The sequence below is a fragment of the Corvus cornix genome, chromosome 13 (genome assembly GCF_000738735.6).
Source record: "Corvus cornix cornix isolate S_Up_H32 chromosome 13, ASM73873v5, whole genome shotgun sequence".
Lineage (NCBI taxonomy): Eukaryota > Metazoa > Chordata > Aves > Passeriformes > Corvidae > Corvus > Corvus cornix.
This window is the reverse complement of record NC_046343.1, coordinates 15,264,930-15,284,204: the sequence shown is the minus strand read 5'-3', so window position 1 is coordinate 15,284,204 and position 19,275 is coordinate 15,264,930. Positions and strand designations below refer to the sequence as shown.

The following is a 19,275-nucleotide window of genomic DNA, read 5'->3' as shown; positions in this document are numbered from 1 at the left end:
TACTGTATTGATGTTATAGAATTCTAATGGGAGAGGCACGGAATAAGAAGTGTCCAGCTGTAGTTTAGCGCTGGCTGCTGGAAATAAGTTTAATGGGGGGAACAAATAAGAAATTAACACTCCCACTTCATCATGAACTCCATAAGCAAGTCAGCCACAGCTTTCACAAGGGACAGTATTTCTGTGCCTGTTTGGAGGAGACTTCCGTGATGATACCTGAGACTCCTGCTCTGGTGGGTGGATACAGACCAGAAAACAGAGATGATTTCTGCTGAGAGGGAGGAGAAAGGAGTAGGAAGAAATTCATAAATCTGCCTCTGCCTAAATCCAAGACTGATTTCCCTTGGCGAATTTGAGGTGACAATGATAGATGTTGTAGTAGTACAAATTAACTTTGCAGAATAAGGGACAGGTGATTCAGTGATTCTACAGACACATGAGACTCCATAGGTGTTACACTTTGCATACCCAGAGAGGGAAGTTCAGAGAGTCTGTTGGAAAAATACAGGAATAATCAGAAAATTAAAACTCTCTTAAATCTGTCACAGTTGGAATTATCATTGATAAGTGGTACTAGGTTGGTAGGATCAATTGAAAATGTTCAAGTAGATTATTGTCTGAAGATATCAGAGAATAAAGTTTTAGCAGCCCTTAAGAAAGTTAAAGTAATTGGGTTTCTCAGGATATTGAACTAGTTTGCAGAGCCTTTAAATGTGAATTTTTAACTCTTATTTCATCCTTGGATGTCCAAATGCCTATCGGGTTTAACTGTAGATGATTTAAAGAAGTATTTCGAAACCTGAAGTTTCTTGGTCTCTGCTATCTTTTTTTTACATTTTTAATTTGGAGCTCAGTATTTTAGCCAGTAGTAATTTTCCAGTTGTTTTTACCGATAGAATCACACTCAGACTTGCATTGAAAATTAATTCACTCAGGAAAAGATTGTTTATAAAATTATGTGTTATATGGAACAGCGTCATCTGTGCCAGAAGCACTTTATTGTTTCAATTTAACTTTATCTACTGAGTGATATCTTACTTCCTAATCTGTTAAATGGTGTATACATTTACAAAAAGTTAAAAATCTATCTTTTAAGTCCTTGTTCTCGAGCTGACTGAAGTGGATTGAGGCTTTGACTTATTGTAACGTCTGAGCTTTGAGAAGGGCAGATATCTGGTTCTGTTTTGCAGCACTGTTCATACAAGTTTTGAACAGCTGAAGATTGAGCTGTTAATTTATTGTTGGTGAACTGGAAATGTCCATGTTAATCCACATTAGCCTTTCTTAAAAAAAACAACTTCTGGAGTTGGTCAAGTTATCTTTTTTTTTAAAGAAGCAGACAGAAACCTTCTCAACTTCAGCATTGCATGAAGTAATTAAGCTACAATTAGGATTATATTTTCAATATCCCTACTGTGCTGATGTTTAAGAGCAACCATCTGAGCTGCAGAGTGGCCTGGGTGTGGGTTCTGGCACGGCACTTCGTAAGACTGGCCCTTGTAGTGGAGATTTGAAGTGGTTTAAGTTCACCAGTACAAGTATCAATGTGCAGGTGTAGGGTAAGGGTTCCTCCTTTTAAGAGTTTTTTACAGATTTTTCTTGTAATTATTTAAACCAATTAGTTCAGAACTTATTTTGTCCTTACGGTTGTAGGACTTTCTAGGTACTAGAGATAAACCTTTCTTTAATTTATTTTGGCAAGGATGATGTTACAGCTTTGTTGCATTTATCAGTTGCTTTTCTGTAGCCATTGCTGGTGACTTTTGTAGATTTTAGAGAGTTTTTTTTCATGAAGTCTGTACTTCTGGGGGAGAGAACCCCTGAAATCTGGAAACCTGGAAATCAGTTTCCAGAAGCTGCAAAGATTTTGGTGAAGGGAAGCTTGGGGGTGAGGGGGAATAGGGGAGGTACCTATCCTTTGTCTGAGCCCTCAGGGAAAAACCCTTCATTTTTAGGGGATGTGTTTTGTGTCTGTTTAAATCATCCTCTATTTCTGGGGAATAAAATTGAATGAATTATTTTGAAATTTCAGATTATGTTTTTTAGATCATCCTACTGTTGACTTCTGACTGTTGACTGTCTGTGAGTGTGCCCTTTCATTGACCAGCTTGTGCTCTCAACCTTAATTTACAAATCAAGCCCCTGCTCCTTTTCCAACTGTTCTGTTCCCCAACTGACACACCACATTTGACCTACAGATGGTCTTGTCTGCTGCAAATGTCAGCTCTCCCCAGCTCACTCCTAGGCACTGATTTGAGAAAGCACAACTCCCTGTGCTGTGCATGCTTTCAGAAACCTTAGATGACATGTTCTCAAGGTCATTGAAACATAGGAAAAAGAAATTGTCTGTGGCATTGAAAAGTATGAAAAATAAGGGAACATGAAGATACTGCCTTTCTCTCATTCTTCCTCACACACTTTTGACCCACCCTACTGCTGCAGTAGACTCCGAGGACTTTATGCATCTCTGTAGAGTTTTCTTATGAGAGAGCAAGCCTAGAAAGGTACTGATAGTGATGCTTTGCTTGTGGTGCACAATGGGGGATGGTACAGTAACTTCTTAAAGTTGCCTTGATGGCAAGTAAAATTAGATTAAGAAACAGAGCACCAGTGATTTCTTGGAATGTACTTTTCATCTCATGGGTACTCAAATTTCATATGTATAATGTAATGCTGCAAAAAGAGGGCAGCTAAAAATAAGCTTGGTCAGGAGTAAAGGTTAAAATAAATGTAACAGTACATTGTATATGTAAGAAATAATTTTCTGCAGTGCTGTGGGTTTATCTGTACCCGCTTAAAAAACTAATCTCTTAAGGTTTGAAGAATGCAGAACATCTTGTACTGCTGACTAGGAGATTTTAATGACTTCATTAAGGGCAGTGCTCAGTTGTGTCCATAGTGCATCATTTGAAGCAATTATTGCAAATGAAACTTGGGAGTCTAAAATAGTGCAGGGGATATACTTGTAATTGTACTTCAGCTGGAACTATGGATCTGCAGAGAGGTTGCAGCTCCATCCTTCCCACTTCCCTCCTATGCAAGTGTAGAGCAGGGAATATGTGAAAGTCAGACAGCACAATAGTCCAGGAGTCAGTGGAGCACTGCTTGAAATATTCTGTGGCCACTGGTGGCTCTATCACAGTACCTGTGAATTGCTGTAAGATGAAACTCAGATGCTGCTGTGCAGTCTCTTCATGCAGTATTTGTAGCTTGAAAAGCGAGGAACAGCACGTGTCTGAAATAAAGCTGGAGCCAGTTTCCAGCCCAACACAAGTATTTGTATGGGTGTTTTAAATAGCCCTGGGATTTTCCAAATCAGTAGAAGATATAATCTCTTTGTTGAAGTTGCAACAGCTTTTAAACACTCTTTTGACCTTTCTAGGCTTGTGTATGAGTGTGGGATGAGATCTGCAGGAGAATGACTTTATCTGAAGGTATCTTAAGCCAGCATTTAGTCTCTTTGAAATACCGTATTCACTCTTGCTGAAGGCTGAACTCTTTTTTTCAATCAAGACATGGATAGTTTTTTGGGTTTTTTGAATTGGCTACTGCAGTGGAAATTCATACAAATAAAATTATAGCTTTATTGTGTTTAAAAGGTCTGAAAGAGAGCCAAAGAAAGCTGTGCTCTGATTGTCCTCATCCAGCCCCCCTACTCTCAAAAAGGAGACTAAGTTTTTAACAAGGAGCTTGCTGTGTACAGGTACAGAGCAATATTTAACCTAGATAGGCTTTTATCAGATAGAACTGTAACAGAAGACTTCACATTACTGTAGCTTAGTTCTCGGCAAAATGTTAGTAGGAATTTATACCCTAAAGCTGCACAGTGAAGTAAAGTACTGCAAGTTAGTTTTTATGCATATTAACCTTAAGTGTTAGTGGTGATTTTGAGCCTGAAATTGCCTGCTGAAGTTTTTTTTTCCCTGTAAGAATAGCAACTCATCTCTTACCCTTGTCATGGTAAGGTTTGGTTATCCCACTATACTGTCAAAACATACCTCAGGAATTGATAAGAGAAGATCAACCATCACACAGCTTGGCTGCAGATGGTGGGTTAGGGACATGACACCCCTCTTCATCTATTCTAGAAAGGGTGGCTCAGGGTGGGTGGATGACTGTTAACCTCAATTCTGCCTCCTGCATGGCACATTTCTGGGATGGAATTGATACTGCTCCTGCTTTGATCAGTGCTTGGTTTGCTTATTTGCATCGTGATGACATTTTTAGTGGTCTGCAAAGAGATTATCTACAAAGGCTGGACCCTTTCACAGGTCTACAAAGAGAATAAGATCCACTTGGTACTCTGGTAGTTAAGCTCTTCTGCATATCCTCAGCACAAAAGCCCTTATGCAACTCTGTGATTAAACTTATTCAAATGCCATGTAAAATTTCAGTCTGGGGAAAGAAGTCCAAGTTTATCAGTTTGTTTTGTGTGTATCTGTCGCAGCAGTATGCTCTGTACTGTTTATGTACTTGTGTAGACATACAGGGTTAACAGGATCTGTCTGTTAATTCAGGTTGCTGCCTTGAAGTACATACCGTCAGTTCTTCATGATGTTGAAATGGTTTTTGATGCCAAGTTACTGAGGTGAGTCACTCTTGAACATTTCCTAGTTATCAGCAATGACTTCTTATAGATCAGTTTAGGGCCTCAAAGCTACACCAGTTCCAAATAATCAAGACAGTGATGGGTCCCTAAATGCATGTTTGTTACTGGTCTCTTGTCAACATTTGTGATATATAAATACATGTAAATCTTAAAAAATGATAAATGTTTAGAAGTACATGACTTTTTGCTCTTTCTCTCTGTCCTTATTAACACATGAGGAATTCATCTGTATGGTATTTATGACACTTTTCCTTTACATGCAGCCAACTACTATACGAATTTTACACCTGCATTCCACCAGTGAAACTACAGAAGCAGAAAGTGCAGTCCATGAAGGAAATTGTACGCAGCAACCTTTTTAAAAAACAAGGTAAATAAGAAATGCCTCTAAGGCTTCAAATAAATGTGTGAAAATTTTCAGTGACTTACGTGTTGTGCAATGCACGTTTGAAATGGAGTGAAACAAACACTGAAAGAGTGTGAATGCCAGAAGTCTGAGCTCTGGAGGGGATTCATCTCTTTCCACAGGATGGCAAGAGCTGTGCAAAGTGTGATTGCTGGCCTAGAGCAAGGAGCAGGTGGGACTCAGAGGAACAGTTCTGCGTGGTTTTCTTACGATACAGTGGTTAGGTGGATGAGCTATATATCCTTTCAACCCATTTTAAGGTCTATAATGGAATAGGAACATGAACTGAAACCTTGTGAACACAGATGTTATATAAGGCCTCTGCCTGGGAAGAGGACAAAAAAAATCTGATTGTGCTGTGGTATGCTCAGCTGCAATGCAGCATTTCCACTTACAGGAATTACAATGCTTCTCAACCTCTATCAGAATTTAGTGTCTTTCTCAACTCTCAGGTGTTTTAATGACACTGAAATGTCTTTATCAGCATTGTGCTCAGTTTTCCTTCATATTTTCACAAAAAGTGAATTTTTGCTGAAGGAATCCTATCAGAGAAGCCAAGTTTTACATTATTGGCTTCATCTCAGTGTCAAGAGTTCTGACTCCTCTCTTGCGGACCGGATGGTTGCTTCTCTCTCACCACCTTTTTGCTGTGTAGATAACCTTCAGAACTTGAAAGGCACGCAGACTATTTAGATGAGTTCCAGTTTCTGACAACTTAGAGATAATGATTCCAGGAACTTGACAGTACAACAGTGCATTGCAAATAGTGCAGTGTGTGAGTAGATTGAGAGGGGATTGCTTTGTGCCCCTCGTTGTGTGTTGCCAGGAGAGTGATGCAGTTCTAACTAGCCAGGACAGATAAAAATTGCACTTTATTTTAAGACCTGTGCTGCATTCCATTGAGACTGAAATCTATATTGTAAGCTTTAACAATAACTAGCTGTGTCTGTTGTGTTTTAAGACCATTGTAGATTTCCTGGGAAAATATGTCAAGAAAATAATGTAGTTGGTTTTATTGTTTAGATTAAATTATTAGTATTTTCACCTATCTTTATGTTAATAGTTTCATGGTCAACAGCTCTGATTTTTTTTTTTTAACTATGTGTAAATTTACGTTTGCTTAGTATTGGTGAAACTCAAGTAGCTGCAGCTTAGGTATCTCCAGACACGATCCAAACCATTAAGAGCAGTTCCTAATTAATTTTCAAACAGTTCTAGTCCTGCATTCACAGTTTTCTCTGGTAGTTGACTGTATCTCTGTTTAACAAGCAGAGTCTGATATATCATTGCAGTATGAGCTGCTTTTACTGCTGCTGCTTGTAAGATCAGAAGTGCCAGACATAGTTTTATCTGTGGTGCTTGTGGTGAGCAGCGTTTAGACCAGAAGGAGAAATATCCTCTCACAAGACCAAAACTCTTGGGTTAAAATAAGGCGCTCTCTTGAACTCTTGATCTTATTAGAATTCAGTCAGCTACCCTGTGTTTAATACTGAGAAATTAAGTGTAAGCTATAAACTTATTTTGGTTCAATAGTTTTTCTTTAAAGAAGCTTGTCTCACTGAAGTACGATTGTTACTGGTTCATAGATCAGGGGAGGTGGTCAGGATGGCAGATCCCAGGCTCGTATAATAAGGAATAAAGCCCTAATAAAGTTTCAGAAAGAAAACAGTTGAGCATATAATAACTGTGTGCTTCACAATTCTATTCACTAGCATACATCCTACAGCTCCTTTCTTCCTTCCCTCTGTATGTTCCAGAAGAGAAAAGAATGGGTTTTGGATTCCCAAGAAGATTTCATTACAGTCTGCTTAGTGTGGTGTTTGTTTCATGTGTTTAACAGGCCTTTCCTTTAGCTGAGGTCTGTTAATGCAAAATACTCTGTAAAGCTTTTACTACTTGCAGATAAATAATAATAATAGATTGCTGGTTGCTTGTAAATGCAGCTTGTCTGATGTCTTGAAATATAGCTGGTACATCATGGGAAATGTCTACCTTGGAATGCGTTGTGAATTCTAAAATGGGGACATGGTTTCTGTTTCTCTATTTTTTTAGGTAATATTGAATAAGAAATTTTGCTAGGAGGATTTCTAATTCGGGGGACCTTTTACAAAACCAGTAAATGGTGGGTTTTGCATAGTGCTGACCAGATAATTAATACATTTTAATTTTTCCCAGACAGGTAGGTAGTGGGTTCGTTTAGTCTCACATTTGTAGATGAAAAAAATGTATTGCCCAAAACCTCTCTATTTTTTGCTAACATCAGACACTTGACAGCAAAACCAAGCAGCTGAGAGTATGAAGGCAGCATATCATACTTGATTCATTTCCCAGCCCTGCTCTTTCACCTATATCCTGTATATCTGGGTATTGTGATCCAAAGTTGCGTTAGTAATTGACAGTTAAAGTGTTCCCACTACATAATATGTAAAAATTAACTGCTTGTTTATGTGCTTGTGGTGATTACATGTGCAAGATCTACCTTAAAATGTTTTTACTGTGATACTTAATATAGTAATACTTGGTATATAACTATATAGTAATACTTAGGTGTGTTCTTTTTAGAGGAGTCTGGGGAAATGGGTTGATTTTTTTTCCATGTATTACTTAAAAACAAGAGAAGTCCTCTGAAGAAGCAATTACCCAAAATAGAGAAAACAAGTTGCTGTCATTTTAAAATAGAACTAAAATAAATCCTGCTTATTTTAGCTGTATCATGACATATTGTTTTAGGAACATCATGACTTATATCATAATAGTAATAACCAGAGGATATTTTTGCTAGCTAGAAAATATTAATGTAAACATTTTGTATGTCAGTAGTTTGATGACGTGATAGAATAAAACAGCTCTTTGTTGGTAACGTAGGATTTAGAGTTGCCATTATTGTAGGATTTAAAATGCCTGAAAACCACTGCTTTTTTATTTTATTTTTTACTTACTGGAGTGGCAGATATACCTTTACACCATCCTTGGTGCAATCTGGTCAGGACCAAATAGACTTTTGCAAATACATTTTCCATTTCCTGACACCATTCCATGAAGCTGTCATTCCTCGAACACAGAATGGCCAGCTAACAATGCTACTATTGCCTCGGGTTGTTACCCAAGTACCTTTTAGGGCATTTAATATTGGAGTTTCTCTGTTTGGTAATGATCTTTATACCTTTCTTTTCACCCAACTGCCCCTGCACCACTAATGGCAGAAAATCATCCCTGTAATAATTACAGGGTGTTTTTTATCTTAATGATATTTTTTGATTATTTGCATTTATGTTTTGTTTTCAGCCTTAACATTGTAATTACCATAGGGGGAGAAGTCCACATCATGTTTAAGTGCAGGCACTGGAGATGTGAAAAGACCAATACACAATTAAGAATCTATAATATTATAGTGATATGAAAACATTTCTGTACCATGCTGCTGTAATACTGTGCATGGTAAACAGCAAACAAATCTCTTTTCATTTACATCGCTGTGGCTTAAAATAGAAAATTCTAAAGATCCTTTTTTTGCTCTACATCAAATACAATTGATTTTAAAATTAATTGGATAGAGAACCAAGTGTGTGTAGGGTGTAGACGCCGCCTGATTCATTACTGCACTCAATGAGCTGGAAGGTCATTTACAAGAAGGAAAGCACATGTAGGCTATCTCAGAATAGGATGCAGCGTGATAATTAAGGTAAGATTGCCAACAGTATCATTAACTAAAGTTCACATTTATCTACAACAGGTAGCATTTTTTCTGCCATGAATATGGAATGTATTTAACTACACTGCTAATTACAGCAAAGTCTATTAATTTGCGTGTTTCAGATTATCTATTCCTCCAGACTTTATTCTCTTTCCAGGTAGTTCATGGCAGTTCCAGTTCAATTAATTTACATCCATCTCCAGAGGTATTGTCTTTACAATTCAATTGGATTGCATATACTGGCACTTCTATTCCTTGACCCATTGATATTCACAGCATTTTCTAAAGAAGCAGACTTATGAAAACACAGGAAGGTATTTTCAAAAAATAATAAAAAAAAAGCCAGTGAAATTTGTCTTTATTTAATAAAGCTGCATGTGAACCTGAAGTTGGAAACCTTGAGGGTGAACTGAATTTATTGGTATGTATTCCCAGGCATTCAAAAGTTTCCACTGTAGACTCAGGGAGTGCTTTCATCAGATAGGAAACGTGGTCCCGTGCACCTCTGCTGTAATTGATCTTCAAAGGCCTTGTAGCACTAAAGCACTTTTAGAAGCCTTTAAATTACATTGCCAGTTTTTTCATAGAGGCATTGATTTCTTGCTCCCACTCTGTAACTGTAACACAGCTTGGAGAGGTTATGGTGGTGCAGGTATTGGAGGGGCTGAGTGTAGGAGGATGGATGCTTTCTGCTGCTTGCACACTTTCACCGTAGCATTTAGGAATGTTCTAACAGGATGTGTGAGCAGACTTTTATGCAGTTTTGTGTTTAGAAAATAGTAACTCCTTTTTGGTCAGAGGACAAGAAATCTGCCTAATTTTTGACATTTTTCTTCTAGATTACTTGATATTTTATTATTTTAAAATACCAGAGTTAAAGAAATGGTTGCGTTGTCTCATATAAGCATCTTTAATGGGATTTTAGAGTCTCTTTTATGATGGAAGAAACTGTCTCCTGTCATATCTTCCACCCTGTACAGTAGGATGTAATGGATTATTCCTCCCTGTTGTGAAAAAGTTTTGTTTGAATTGTTTAACTTCTACGTAAAACTACTTTTCAGGAGTTACTGTTTTGTTTGTTTTTAGGAAACTTACTGCCAAAATTCCCCCACTATCTCTCTGTTTTTTGAGAGAGCAACAAATTAAGATATAGCTGTTCATAAATTACATGGAGTTTTTATTGTAGTTAGTGCTGCTGAGTTTATAGGATCTAGATGTTTATTCTAAGATGGCCCTGGAATATTTACTGACACTATGCTGAAAGTTGTAAATGAGTAGCCTTGGGAGAACTGGTTTTTATTGGTGTGAAATGAATGTAAAGTGCTTCAACACATGATAAAATGTGTCTGTTTTGATAGTGGTGCTTTGGACATTGCATTCCCTGACTGCCCAGTCCTGGTGAGGGGTTTGTGCTGTAGCAGAGCTCAGAGATCTACCCCAAGGACCAGGAGCTCTAAGTAGGGCACACAGATGGTCACTGGCAGGGGTGGGAATCGAGTTTCAGTGTCTTGGCTGGAAATGCAGGCCCTGTGCTCACTGTGGCTCCAGACACGGCTGCTGCATGTTCAGCATATGCAAACCACTTGCTGATTTTGGAAGAACAGCAGCAAGAGACATATGTTAGCACCAGGGGTTAATTTGCCAGATGCCAGAAGAAATGCTGAGACTATAGCAATGCTTTTTTTCCTCACTGAAGAACTCTTTCTATTCTATTACTGTTTAAACAAGAGAAGTACTTACACACACCCATAATTACATTGATTTCCTAACACTCGTGTACATTACTGGGTTTTACCTGTGAAATACTTTGTTTCGTTTCAAGAATTGAATATTGTTGGTAGTTTGTGTTGCTAGAGTGTATTGTTTTTACCTTCAGGATTATTAAGAAAAAAGTTTTAAAAAACAGAGTAGAAGGAGGAGTAATTTCTGATTAAGCATATTTCAGTGTCATTATTATGGTCAGGATTGAGTTGCAGATATGGATTTTTACTATTATAATCTTACAATCTACTTCCTACTGATATGAGTTCCTAAGCCTAAGTTTTTGCGGATTTGTGGGGGTTTTCTATGATTTTTTTTCCCCCTTTCCTGTGTTCAAAAAAACTTCTCAACATTTTAAATGACTTGAACACAGGAGATCATTAGTGCATGTCACTCTCCTGTTTTTAGCTACTGGGAAAAAATTGAAATCAGTCACTGTTCATAAATTTCTTTAAAAAGGTTCTGTATTGAAACCCAGTCTTGCCTGTAGATTCAGTCTCAAATTTCATATTTAGCTTTTTTATTTATTGGGGTTTTTTTCCGGGGGTACATTAGCTCTAAAACATCACTTCAAGTGCTGTATTCATTTTTTGCCAGTTCTATTCCTGCAATGTTTTGATATAGATGAGTACGGCATAAGCATATCTGTAGGTATTTATCTGCATACATTTGTGATGGACATATGTAGATTAAAGCCATTACTTGTGTTTATGGAGGAGTAGGAGACATGCTCGATATTGCTATTGATAACTTTTTGTTAGACTTGACCCATTATGGCATTTTTTAGTTGCATTTTTTAAAAATCTTGTTATATAGAGGGAAAGCAAGTTAGGTGAACTAGTTTTAACAATGAACTTCAGGATGTTTATGTAAAACGTGGTTTACGATTACTTCAAATAGAAAAAGCAGACCATAAACATATTAAAGCAGTTGATAACGACACATATTGGGCGTCAGTAAAATGAAATGAGGAAATATGTGAGTTGGAATTCATCTAAATTCACCGAATCATAGGATGGCCTGGGTTGGAAGGGACTGTAAAGATCTCAATCTGCCAGAGAGGATGTGCTGACAAGGCTGTGTTGCAGCCTGGCAGACTGCAGTGACTGCAAGCTGGAAAAGGCACCAAATGCTGAAAATGCTGTCTTGGCTACAGCAGGGTGGTGTTGGAAGTCCTGGCTGTCCTGGAATGCCTGGCTTTACTCAGCCCCTCAGGAGTGGAGACACTTGCACGTACGCCTGGAAGCTGGGAGGCAGAGACTTCTGCAACTGCTCCTGGTGTCAGTGGTGTGCTGGGACTGTCGATGCTGTACCTGTTCTGTATCCTCCTGCCTCACTTGCTGACACTGAACAGTCAGCAGGTGCTGTGTGCTGGCCTCACAGGATTCCTGTGTTTCTCCTTCCTTCATGTTCCTATTAGAGGCCAGCGGGCAAAGAGAATTTGCATCTTGCAGTGCTGTCAGGATCTGTAGGTGACCTATGGTACCTTCCCTTTCTGTGGCTCTTATCTGAGCTGTGAAATTTTAATTTAGATTTAACAACAAATGGAAAATATACCAATTTAAAATCGTTACTTTGGGGCTTCCCAGTAAAGCAAAGAGTTAAATTGCAAATAACAAAGAAGGAAGACTTTTAGTAGGAAGATTGCTGCAGTTGTGAACAGATGTCCATTGTGAGGAAGCACAATGCTTTAACTGAGCGCTGGCTGCCATCAGAAGTCTCACCTCATTGAAAGAATGTTGTTCACTGGCCTTATTTTTAAGGCTTTGTTCTAAATCTGTATTCAGATGACACCTATGTCCTTATTAAACTGGCATGCCAGTTTTTAAGTGGGCATGAAGCCATCCTAACAGATGGATATGACTACAGGCATGCCAGGGAATCAAGAGTAGTATTTCCTAAGGGAGACAAAAGTGGTGTTAAATCTTTATTACCATTTTGGCTGCACATACGAGGCAGTCAGGAATGAAACCCATCTGTAATTTTTGCTGAAGGAGACCCAAATGTCTTTTTTAATGACATGATTGCATTAATGACTTAAGAGTTTGAATTTCATTTACCTGGTACATAAGAAATCTTTGGGTATCTTCCAAAGGGAAAAAGGTGAATAGAGGGGCTAAAAAACCCAACCAAACCCAAAATAGAAAATATATAACTGCTTAATTCTGGACAACAAAGAATCTACCTCTCCTTATTCAGGAAGGTGCTGCCAGGGAACCTTTCTAAGAAGTGTGTTGGAATTTGGAATTGATGAATATGTATAATACTAAGTCTTTTAAAAGACCTTGATGAAGAAAATGCAAGATGCTCAAACTGTATGTTGATGTTTTATCAGTTCAAATAAAGTTTGGGGCAGCTAGAAAAAACCAGTCAGAACAGTTGGGCTTTTTCATGCTTTTGAACATTAAGGAAGAATAGATGTTGCTGGGAATGTTCTTACATTATTTGTCAAGCTGAAAAGAAAGCAGCTAGTACTTAAATAGGCATCTTCCCCCCTCTGTGTCTCTCCCTTGTCTGTCTTGAGCTTTCTTGGGGCATGGGAGGAGGTGTGAGAATGTGAATTGCTTCATCACAGACTTAGAGATTTGTTTAGGCTGGAAAATACCCTTAAAATTGAGTCCAGCTGTAAACCTAACACTGCCAAGTCTGCCACTAAACCATGTCCCCACATCCACACATCTTTTAAATCTCCCCAGGGACGGTGACTCCATCACTGTCCTGGGCAGCTTGTCCCAGGGCTGGACAACCCCTGAGACAGTTTTTGCTTATCACTTGCTACTTGAGAGAGCAACTCCCACCTCCCTCCACTCTCCTCTCAGGGAGTTGTAGAGGTAGAAGGTCCCCCCTGAGCCTCCTTTTCTCCAGGCTGAGCCCCACCAGCTCCCTCAGCCACTCCCCATCAGACCTGTGCTCCAGACCCTTCCCCAGCTCCGTTCCTTCTCTGCCCTCTCTCCAGTCCCTCAGTGCCTTCTTTGCCTGAGGGGCCCAGAACTGGGCAGAGCCCTCGAGGCGTGGCCTCAATGGTGCCCAGCACAGGTCACTGCCCTGGTCCTGCTGCCACACCAGTGCTGGTACAGGCCAGGTGCCCTTGGCCTCTTGCCCACCTGAGCAAACCTGGACTCATGTTCAGCCACAGTCAGCCAGGACCCCCAGGTCCCTTCCTGCCCGGAGCACAGGACCTGGCACTTCACCTCAGTGAAGCTCACCCCACTGGCCTCAGCCCACTGATCCAGCTCGTCCAGGTCCCTCTGCAGAGCCTTCCTGCCACCAATTTAGTGTCATCTGCAGCCTTGCTGAGGGTGCATCCAGTGATGAGTCTAAATCATCAACTACAACATCAAATTTTACTTTGGCTATTTTTCTCAATTACAGTCTTCCACAATTTTCTTAATTTTTTTCTCCTTTTCCCAGGCCATTGAATTGCTCATGTTTAAATAAGAACTTGGTTCATTTTCCTTACATAACTTGTGCAATGATACCTTAGTATTATAATCTGAAACTTGTGTACTGGTTCAATAAACTTTTGCTTGTCCCAAGACAGTACAAGGATTTCATCTTTTGTGTAATGTTCTAGTGAAATAGTTTTACTGGGTTTTCAAAGATACAAAGACATGACTACAGGTTTATGTTTACTTTAGTCCACCTGCAGGCTCAGGATGAGATCAGGTCTTCCTTGCTATGAATACAGGTCTTTTCCAGTTGCTTTGATTGTGTGTTTTTCAGAACATTTTGGAATTACACTCTCATATGAGATGACTTCAACTGCTAGGTGTCTTATAAAACCTAATTAGTTTTCTTTTTCTTCTATTCATCAATAATATCCTAGAAGTGCATTATAAAATTCCTTCTCCTGTACTAACAAGCTGAGTTTATCTAGCAGCCAGTCAAAAAATATAGACATAAAGCTTTAATATTAGCCAAACTAATTAACACCAAAAATTGAATTTTCTTGCTAAAATCTATTGATTTTTTTGTATTATTATCAATGGCAAGTTTGATTTTTTTTTTTTCCCCTAAGGAAACAATTTAGCTAAGACTAGTTAAACAACCTTGAATTTCCATGTGGCTTGATGTTTCAACATTGTCCACATCTGAAAATGCACTGTAAATAATTGATCAGCTGCATAGTTTGTCCTTTTAAGAGATTCTCTATGTATCAAATATGGATCCAATTTTAATTTATATTGCAAAGTACAACTGGGAGTACTGAAGCTTGTAGAGTAATTAGCTCTAAAATCTGAAGGAAATCAATTGCACTTTCTGCCTCAACTGTTGTCTCAGTACAACAGGAAAATTGGTCTATGCAAGCAACCCTGTTTTCTCCATGTTTAAGGAGTATGGAATGGCTTTATATGGAAGAAAAATTATGTCAAAGACTTGATTCTTTCACTAAAATACACATGTGTGGTTTTTAATGAGTTACAGACAAGGGCAGGCATTTTGCATCCTGGTAGGAGGCTTTAATTGACTTCTGAAGGCTTGTATGGAGGAGTTTTAAATTCAGTGAAGCTTGCCTCCACTCCTCTTTAAGGTGTCCACTGCAACTTGTTAGTCATGATCTCATCTATGCTTCCTGATTATTGAGCAAATGGGTGTCACTGACATGTGAAGGCACAAGTAATTTGGTGATTAATGTTTTCATAACACCTACCTTGAATCCCAGGGTTTTATTTTCTATACGAAGACAAATTAAAAATGTACTTTATCTAAAAGACAGGGTTCCTCTTGATCAGTGACTTTGCTCAATTTAGTCTCTTACTTTACTTTTGAAAATAAGCTCGTTAGGTACAGGTTTTTATTATCCAGTTGCTCCCTGTAACTTTGAAAGCTACCCAAAAGGAATTTTTATATTTGCTAGCTGTCAGGCAGTTCAAAGGGACATCTTAATAGCTTAAAATTGAGCTGGATATTATTTTGAAGGAGTGAGAGCAGTAAGTATGTTTATCCTGGCAGATGTGAAACCGGAATGTGCCAAGAACCTTCCATTCTCTTTGTGAGAGGTGAAAAGTGGCTGAGATGTCACATAATGTGATGTGACTTTGAACTTTGCTGCTATGAACAGCCTGTTAGCACTCCCTAGTGATGTTTTTTGAAGTGGAAGTGTTTTCAAGGCACTATTTTTAAGAATGGTAGTTAAGGGGAAAGAGTTGCCAGCTAAATTTCTTACATACTGTTGATTTGGAATCTGTACTTCTATTTGTCATTCCAGATTAGTTAGATGTGCTTGTCTAAATAGGTTCATCTTCGTGTTGTATTAGGTGTAGCTGTTACTGTGTTGTTTCAGATTGCTGGAGTAAGTTATGAATCCCTGTACAAAGTGTAATTTATATGGACCAGGTTGAGAGTTGAGAACTTGTGGCACAAAGTGTTGCCATGGGTAGAACTCTGCTGTAGCTGCAGACAGGCATGGAGAGGGATGTGGATGAGTTTTACTGCCGAGGGTTTGCTTGGTATATGGGATCCACAATGCTGTAGGAGAAATGGGGTTTAGCTTGTGCTGAATCTTTCCTTCAGCATATCTTGCACACAGTCAGAGAATCTGGAAGGGAACAGGGGGGTGGAGCAGAGTGGAGACCAGAAAAGAGGTATTTTACTGCATGTGTATTTTCATACAGGTTACATATATGTGAAACATTTCTTACGCCTCACTACAGATGCTGTGCAAGTGCTAGGGATTCAAATGGCAAGAATTGGGTTTCTCCTACCTGTCTTTAGAATAATGAGTTTGATATCATCTCTTCTGATATAGGACACCTTGATGTTTGAGTCCACAGATAAAAAAATGACAAGCCCCAAAAATGTCATCATTTATGTACACAGGAATATATGTAACTTTGTTCCTAACTTTCTGACAGTCTCTGTTCATTTTCCAGAGATTCAGAGTCTCCTGTGATTTTTTTTTACTGTGTTGTGTTGCTTACTCGTTACCCATAGTTGTCTGCTCTGTTCAGGTTCTGAGGATTAGAAACTGATATTTTCAGTGCAGCAAGCTACTGCCACACTACCATTGATTACCAGTTTTAGCAATCAAGAATCATAGAATAGTTTGAGTTGGAAGGAATCTGGGAATGTGTCCAGCCCAACCTCCAGCTCAGCATGAGGTCAGCTGTGAGGTCAGACCAGGTTTTTCCAGGATAGTCTGTGCAACCTGTTAGTTCTACTGCTTGGCTGTCTGTGTGAGGAAGAGGTTTCTCCTTATATCCAGCCTCAACTGCTTGCTTGGGTTGTGAGTCCATTTTTTAATTTCATCTGATCCACTTTAAAATGTGTTAAATGTGTGCCATCTTTCAGTAAGACTGTTGCGCTTATGGTCCTTCTCGTAAGCACCATGAAATGGAACTAGGTTAGCAATAAATGCTATATCAAAATACAGCTTAAGTATTTTTGGGGTGGTCAGAATCTTGATGAATGAATTCTGAACTGATCATACTAGGAACTGTTTTCCCCCTGGATAACCTGGATAACTGTTGAAGGACAGTCTCCACAGATAATAATGAAAACAGAACTTAAGTTTGTTTACTAGCTTTTCCAAAAGTAGTAAACTAATAATCTATTTTATAATTTGCACTTATTTGTTGACTGAATATATCAACCCTGTATTAAAAAGATCCTATCACATTTTAGCAAGTTTTTAAGGTATTGCATGTAACTTTTTTGGTTGCTGATGATGTTTCTTTGGTTTAGTTTTTAGTTAAGCTAATAGCACTGGATTTGTTGCATTTACAATGAGTTAGAAGCAGTTTGTAGGAGCAAATCAAGAAAGTTTTTGCTAGTTACTGAATTACATCTCAGTTTCAGAAAACTTATAGTATTTGCTGTCTGCAGCTGGTGACCAGCTGCCAGTACTGACTTCTGGAGCGCAGGTGTTCTCTGCCTGCATGAGCACAAATCCACACAGAAGTGCTTTAGGAGTGTTGGTATCCCCTGCTGCTGGGCTCCACTATGTGGTTTGTGAGCACAGCCCTTTGGTTTCTGCTTCAGAGGGGTATCTGTAGCCTGCAAGAAGTGTGTCTGTGCAGAGTTGGTCACATAAAGAACTGTAGGCTGTGTGAAATTCATTTTTATGCTGCTGTTCAAACAGGGCTCGTGTTGATATGTGTTCTTTAACTGCTGTCTTACTGGTGAGTTTGTAACTTAGTTATTGGGTTAGATTTGTCTTGTAGCTTGGAATAAGTATTATAGAAATAGTTACCAAGGGTAGAGATGCTTTCTGAGGCGACAAATTATGCTGCTCTTCAGACATGATTAAAAGCTCTTGGCTTCATTTAGTTTGGAGCTGTTACTTCAAATAAGAATAATCTGCATGGATTGCTTCTGTTGCTTCATCTGCAAAATTCAGACATTTATAATCTACTTTCCATTCTTTTCTTTTTCTTTCTTTCTTTCCTTTCTCTCTGTATGTACTAGCACCTTTATTTTGGGGGGATTCTGAGCCCCTGGCTTGTTTTAAATCACAATGGATACAGTTTCACCATGTCTCACAAAGCACTGCTTTTTCAGGGAGTGCAGTGTATGTCCAGGTGCTCCAAATCATTCTTAAAAAATAAAAGATACTTTTTATTCCTAGATAGATATTGCTCTCATTAAAGTTCTATCAAATTTGTGTATTTTGTACTCCTGACATTTCCTATAAGCACCTCTCTCTTAAAAAGTCAATGTATGGGTGATATTGAAACATAACTTCATATTTGTGTCAGCTTCCTTAAATTTAAATAAGGATGAATGTATGCACAGCTCTCACTATCACAATCTTGGTAGGCCTTTCATTAGAGTCTTCTCTTTGTCTGCATTCTTTTATGTGCCTTTAGAAGATATGTTTCAAAATGATGCACATAGAACACTTCTCTTCTCCTGTTTGAGTCTTATTTTCAGAAATAAGTTAATAAGTGCAGTAATTTTCTCACATTAAAATCCTGTCATTACTTAAACACAATTAATTTCCAGATGCTTTGTGTGTAAGTGAGTAATTTGTCCCCAAGTGTTTGATATAAGCTGAACAGCCTTCAGAATTTAAGTGAAGAAAACTATTTTTATCAGGAACTTTCGGTTTTAATATATGAAAATACTGTTAACTTATGAAAATACCGCACAAGTATGGAATATTAACGAGGCACAATTGGAAAATCAGCAATTCCACGTTGGGACTGTGGCTGTTGAAGCATATTGTGTTTCGCTGTTTGAGGGAGGGTTTATTTGCACACAGTATTTGATTTATATTTGTTGTTAAGATAATTTGCTTTCTTTCAGAATGCAGGGACATTCTGCTTCCTGTGATTACAAAAGAGCTGAGGGAATTACTGGAAGAGAAGGAGGATCAGCAGCTCCAGGTCCAAGAGAGGAAGTACTGCGTTGAATTACTTAATAGTATCCTGGAGGTTCTGAGCTGTCAAGACCCTGTAAGTATTGATGATGATGATATAGAGAGCCCAAGTCTGTAGAAAGCTTGAGCTGATTAGGTAGTAAATTATTGATGATGATTAATCTCTTTCAAATATTTAATACAAGTCAGTGGCGAATTGAACTTTTCTCCTATTTTTCATAAACTTAAATGAAAGGGCAGTTGAGGTATTAAAGATTAATACTGACATCTGAGTAACCTGATCCAGTTGAAGATATCTGTGCTCATTGCAGGGGGTTGGACTACATGACCTTTCAAGGTCCCTTCCAAACATAAATTTTCGATTATTCTATAATTATTTTAATTATTCAGAATAAATTTCAAATTTCATCTTGTTGCTCTCACAAAAGCCCCTGTAGTTTCTGACACAGATGCTGTACAATGTGGTGAGGTATGGTTTCTGCTTT

General features: G+C 38.5%; 1 protein-coding gene across 1 annotated transcript in view; it reads left to right on the top strand.

Moving 5' to 3' along the window:
- Positions 1 to 19,275, top strand: part of DOCK2 (dedicator of cytokinesis 2) — a 157,527-nt gene that overhangs the window by 37,499 nt on the left and 100,753 nt on the right. The window contains exons 24-26 of the mRNA XM_010406219.4: positions 4,518 to 4,588; positions 4,873 to 4,979; positions 18,718 to 18,866. Of these exons, the coding sequence (XP_010404521.2) occupies positions 4,518 to 4,588; positions 4,873 to 4,979; positions 18,718 to 18,866 (327 nt within the window). The remainder of the gene's footprint in view (positions 1 to 4,517; positions 4,589 to 4,872; positions 4,980 to 18,717; positions 18,867 to 19,275) is intronic.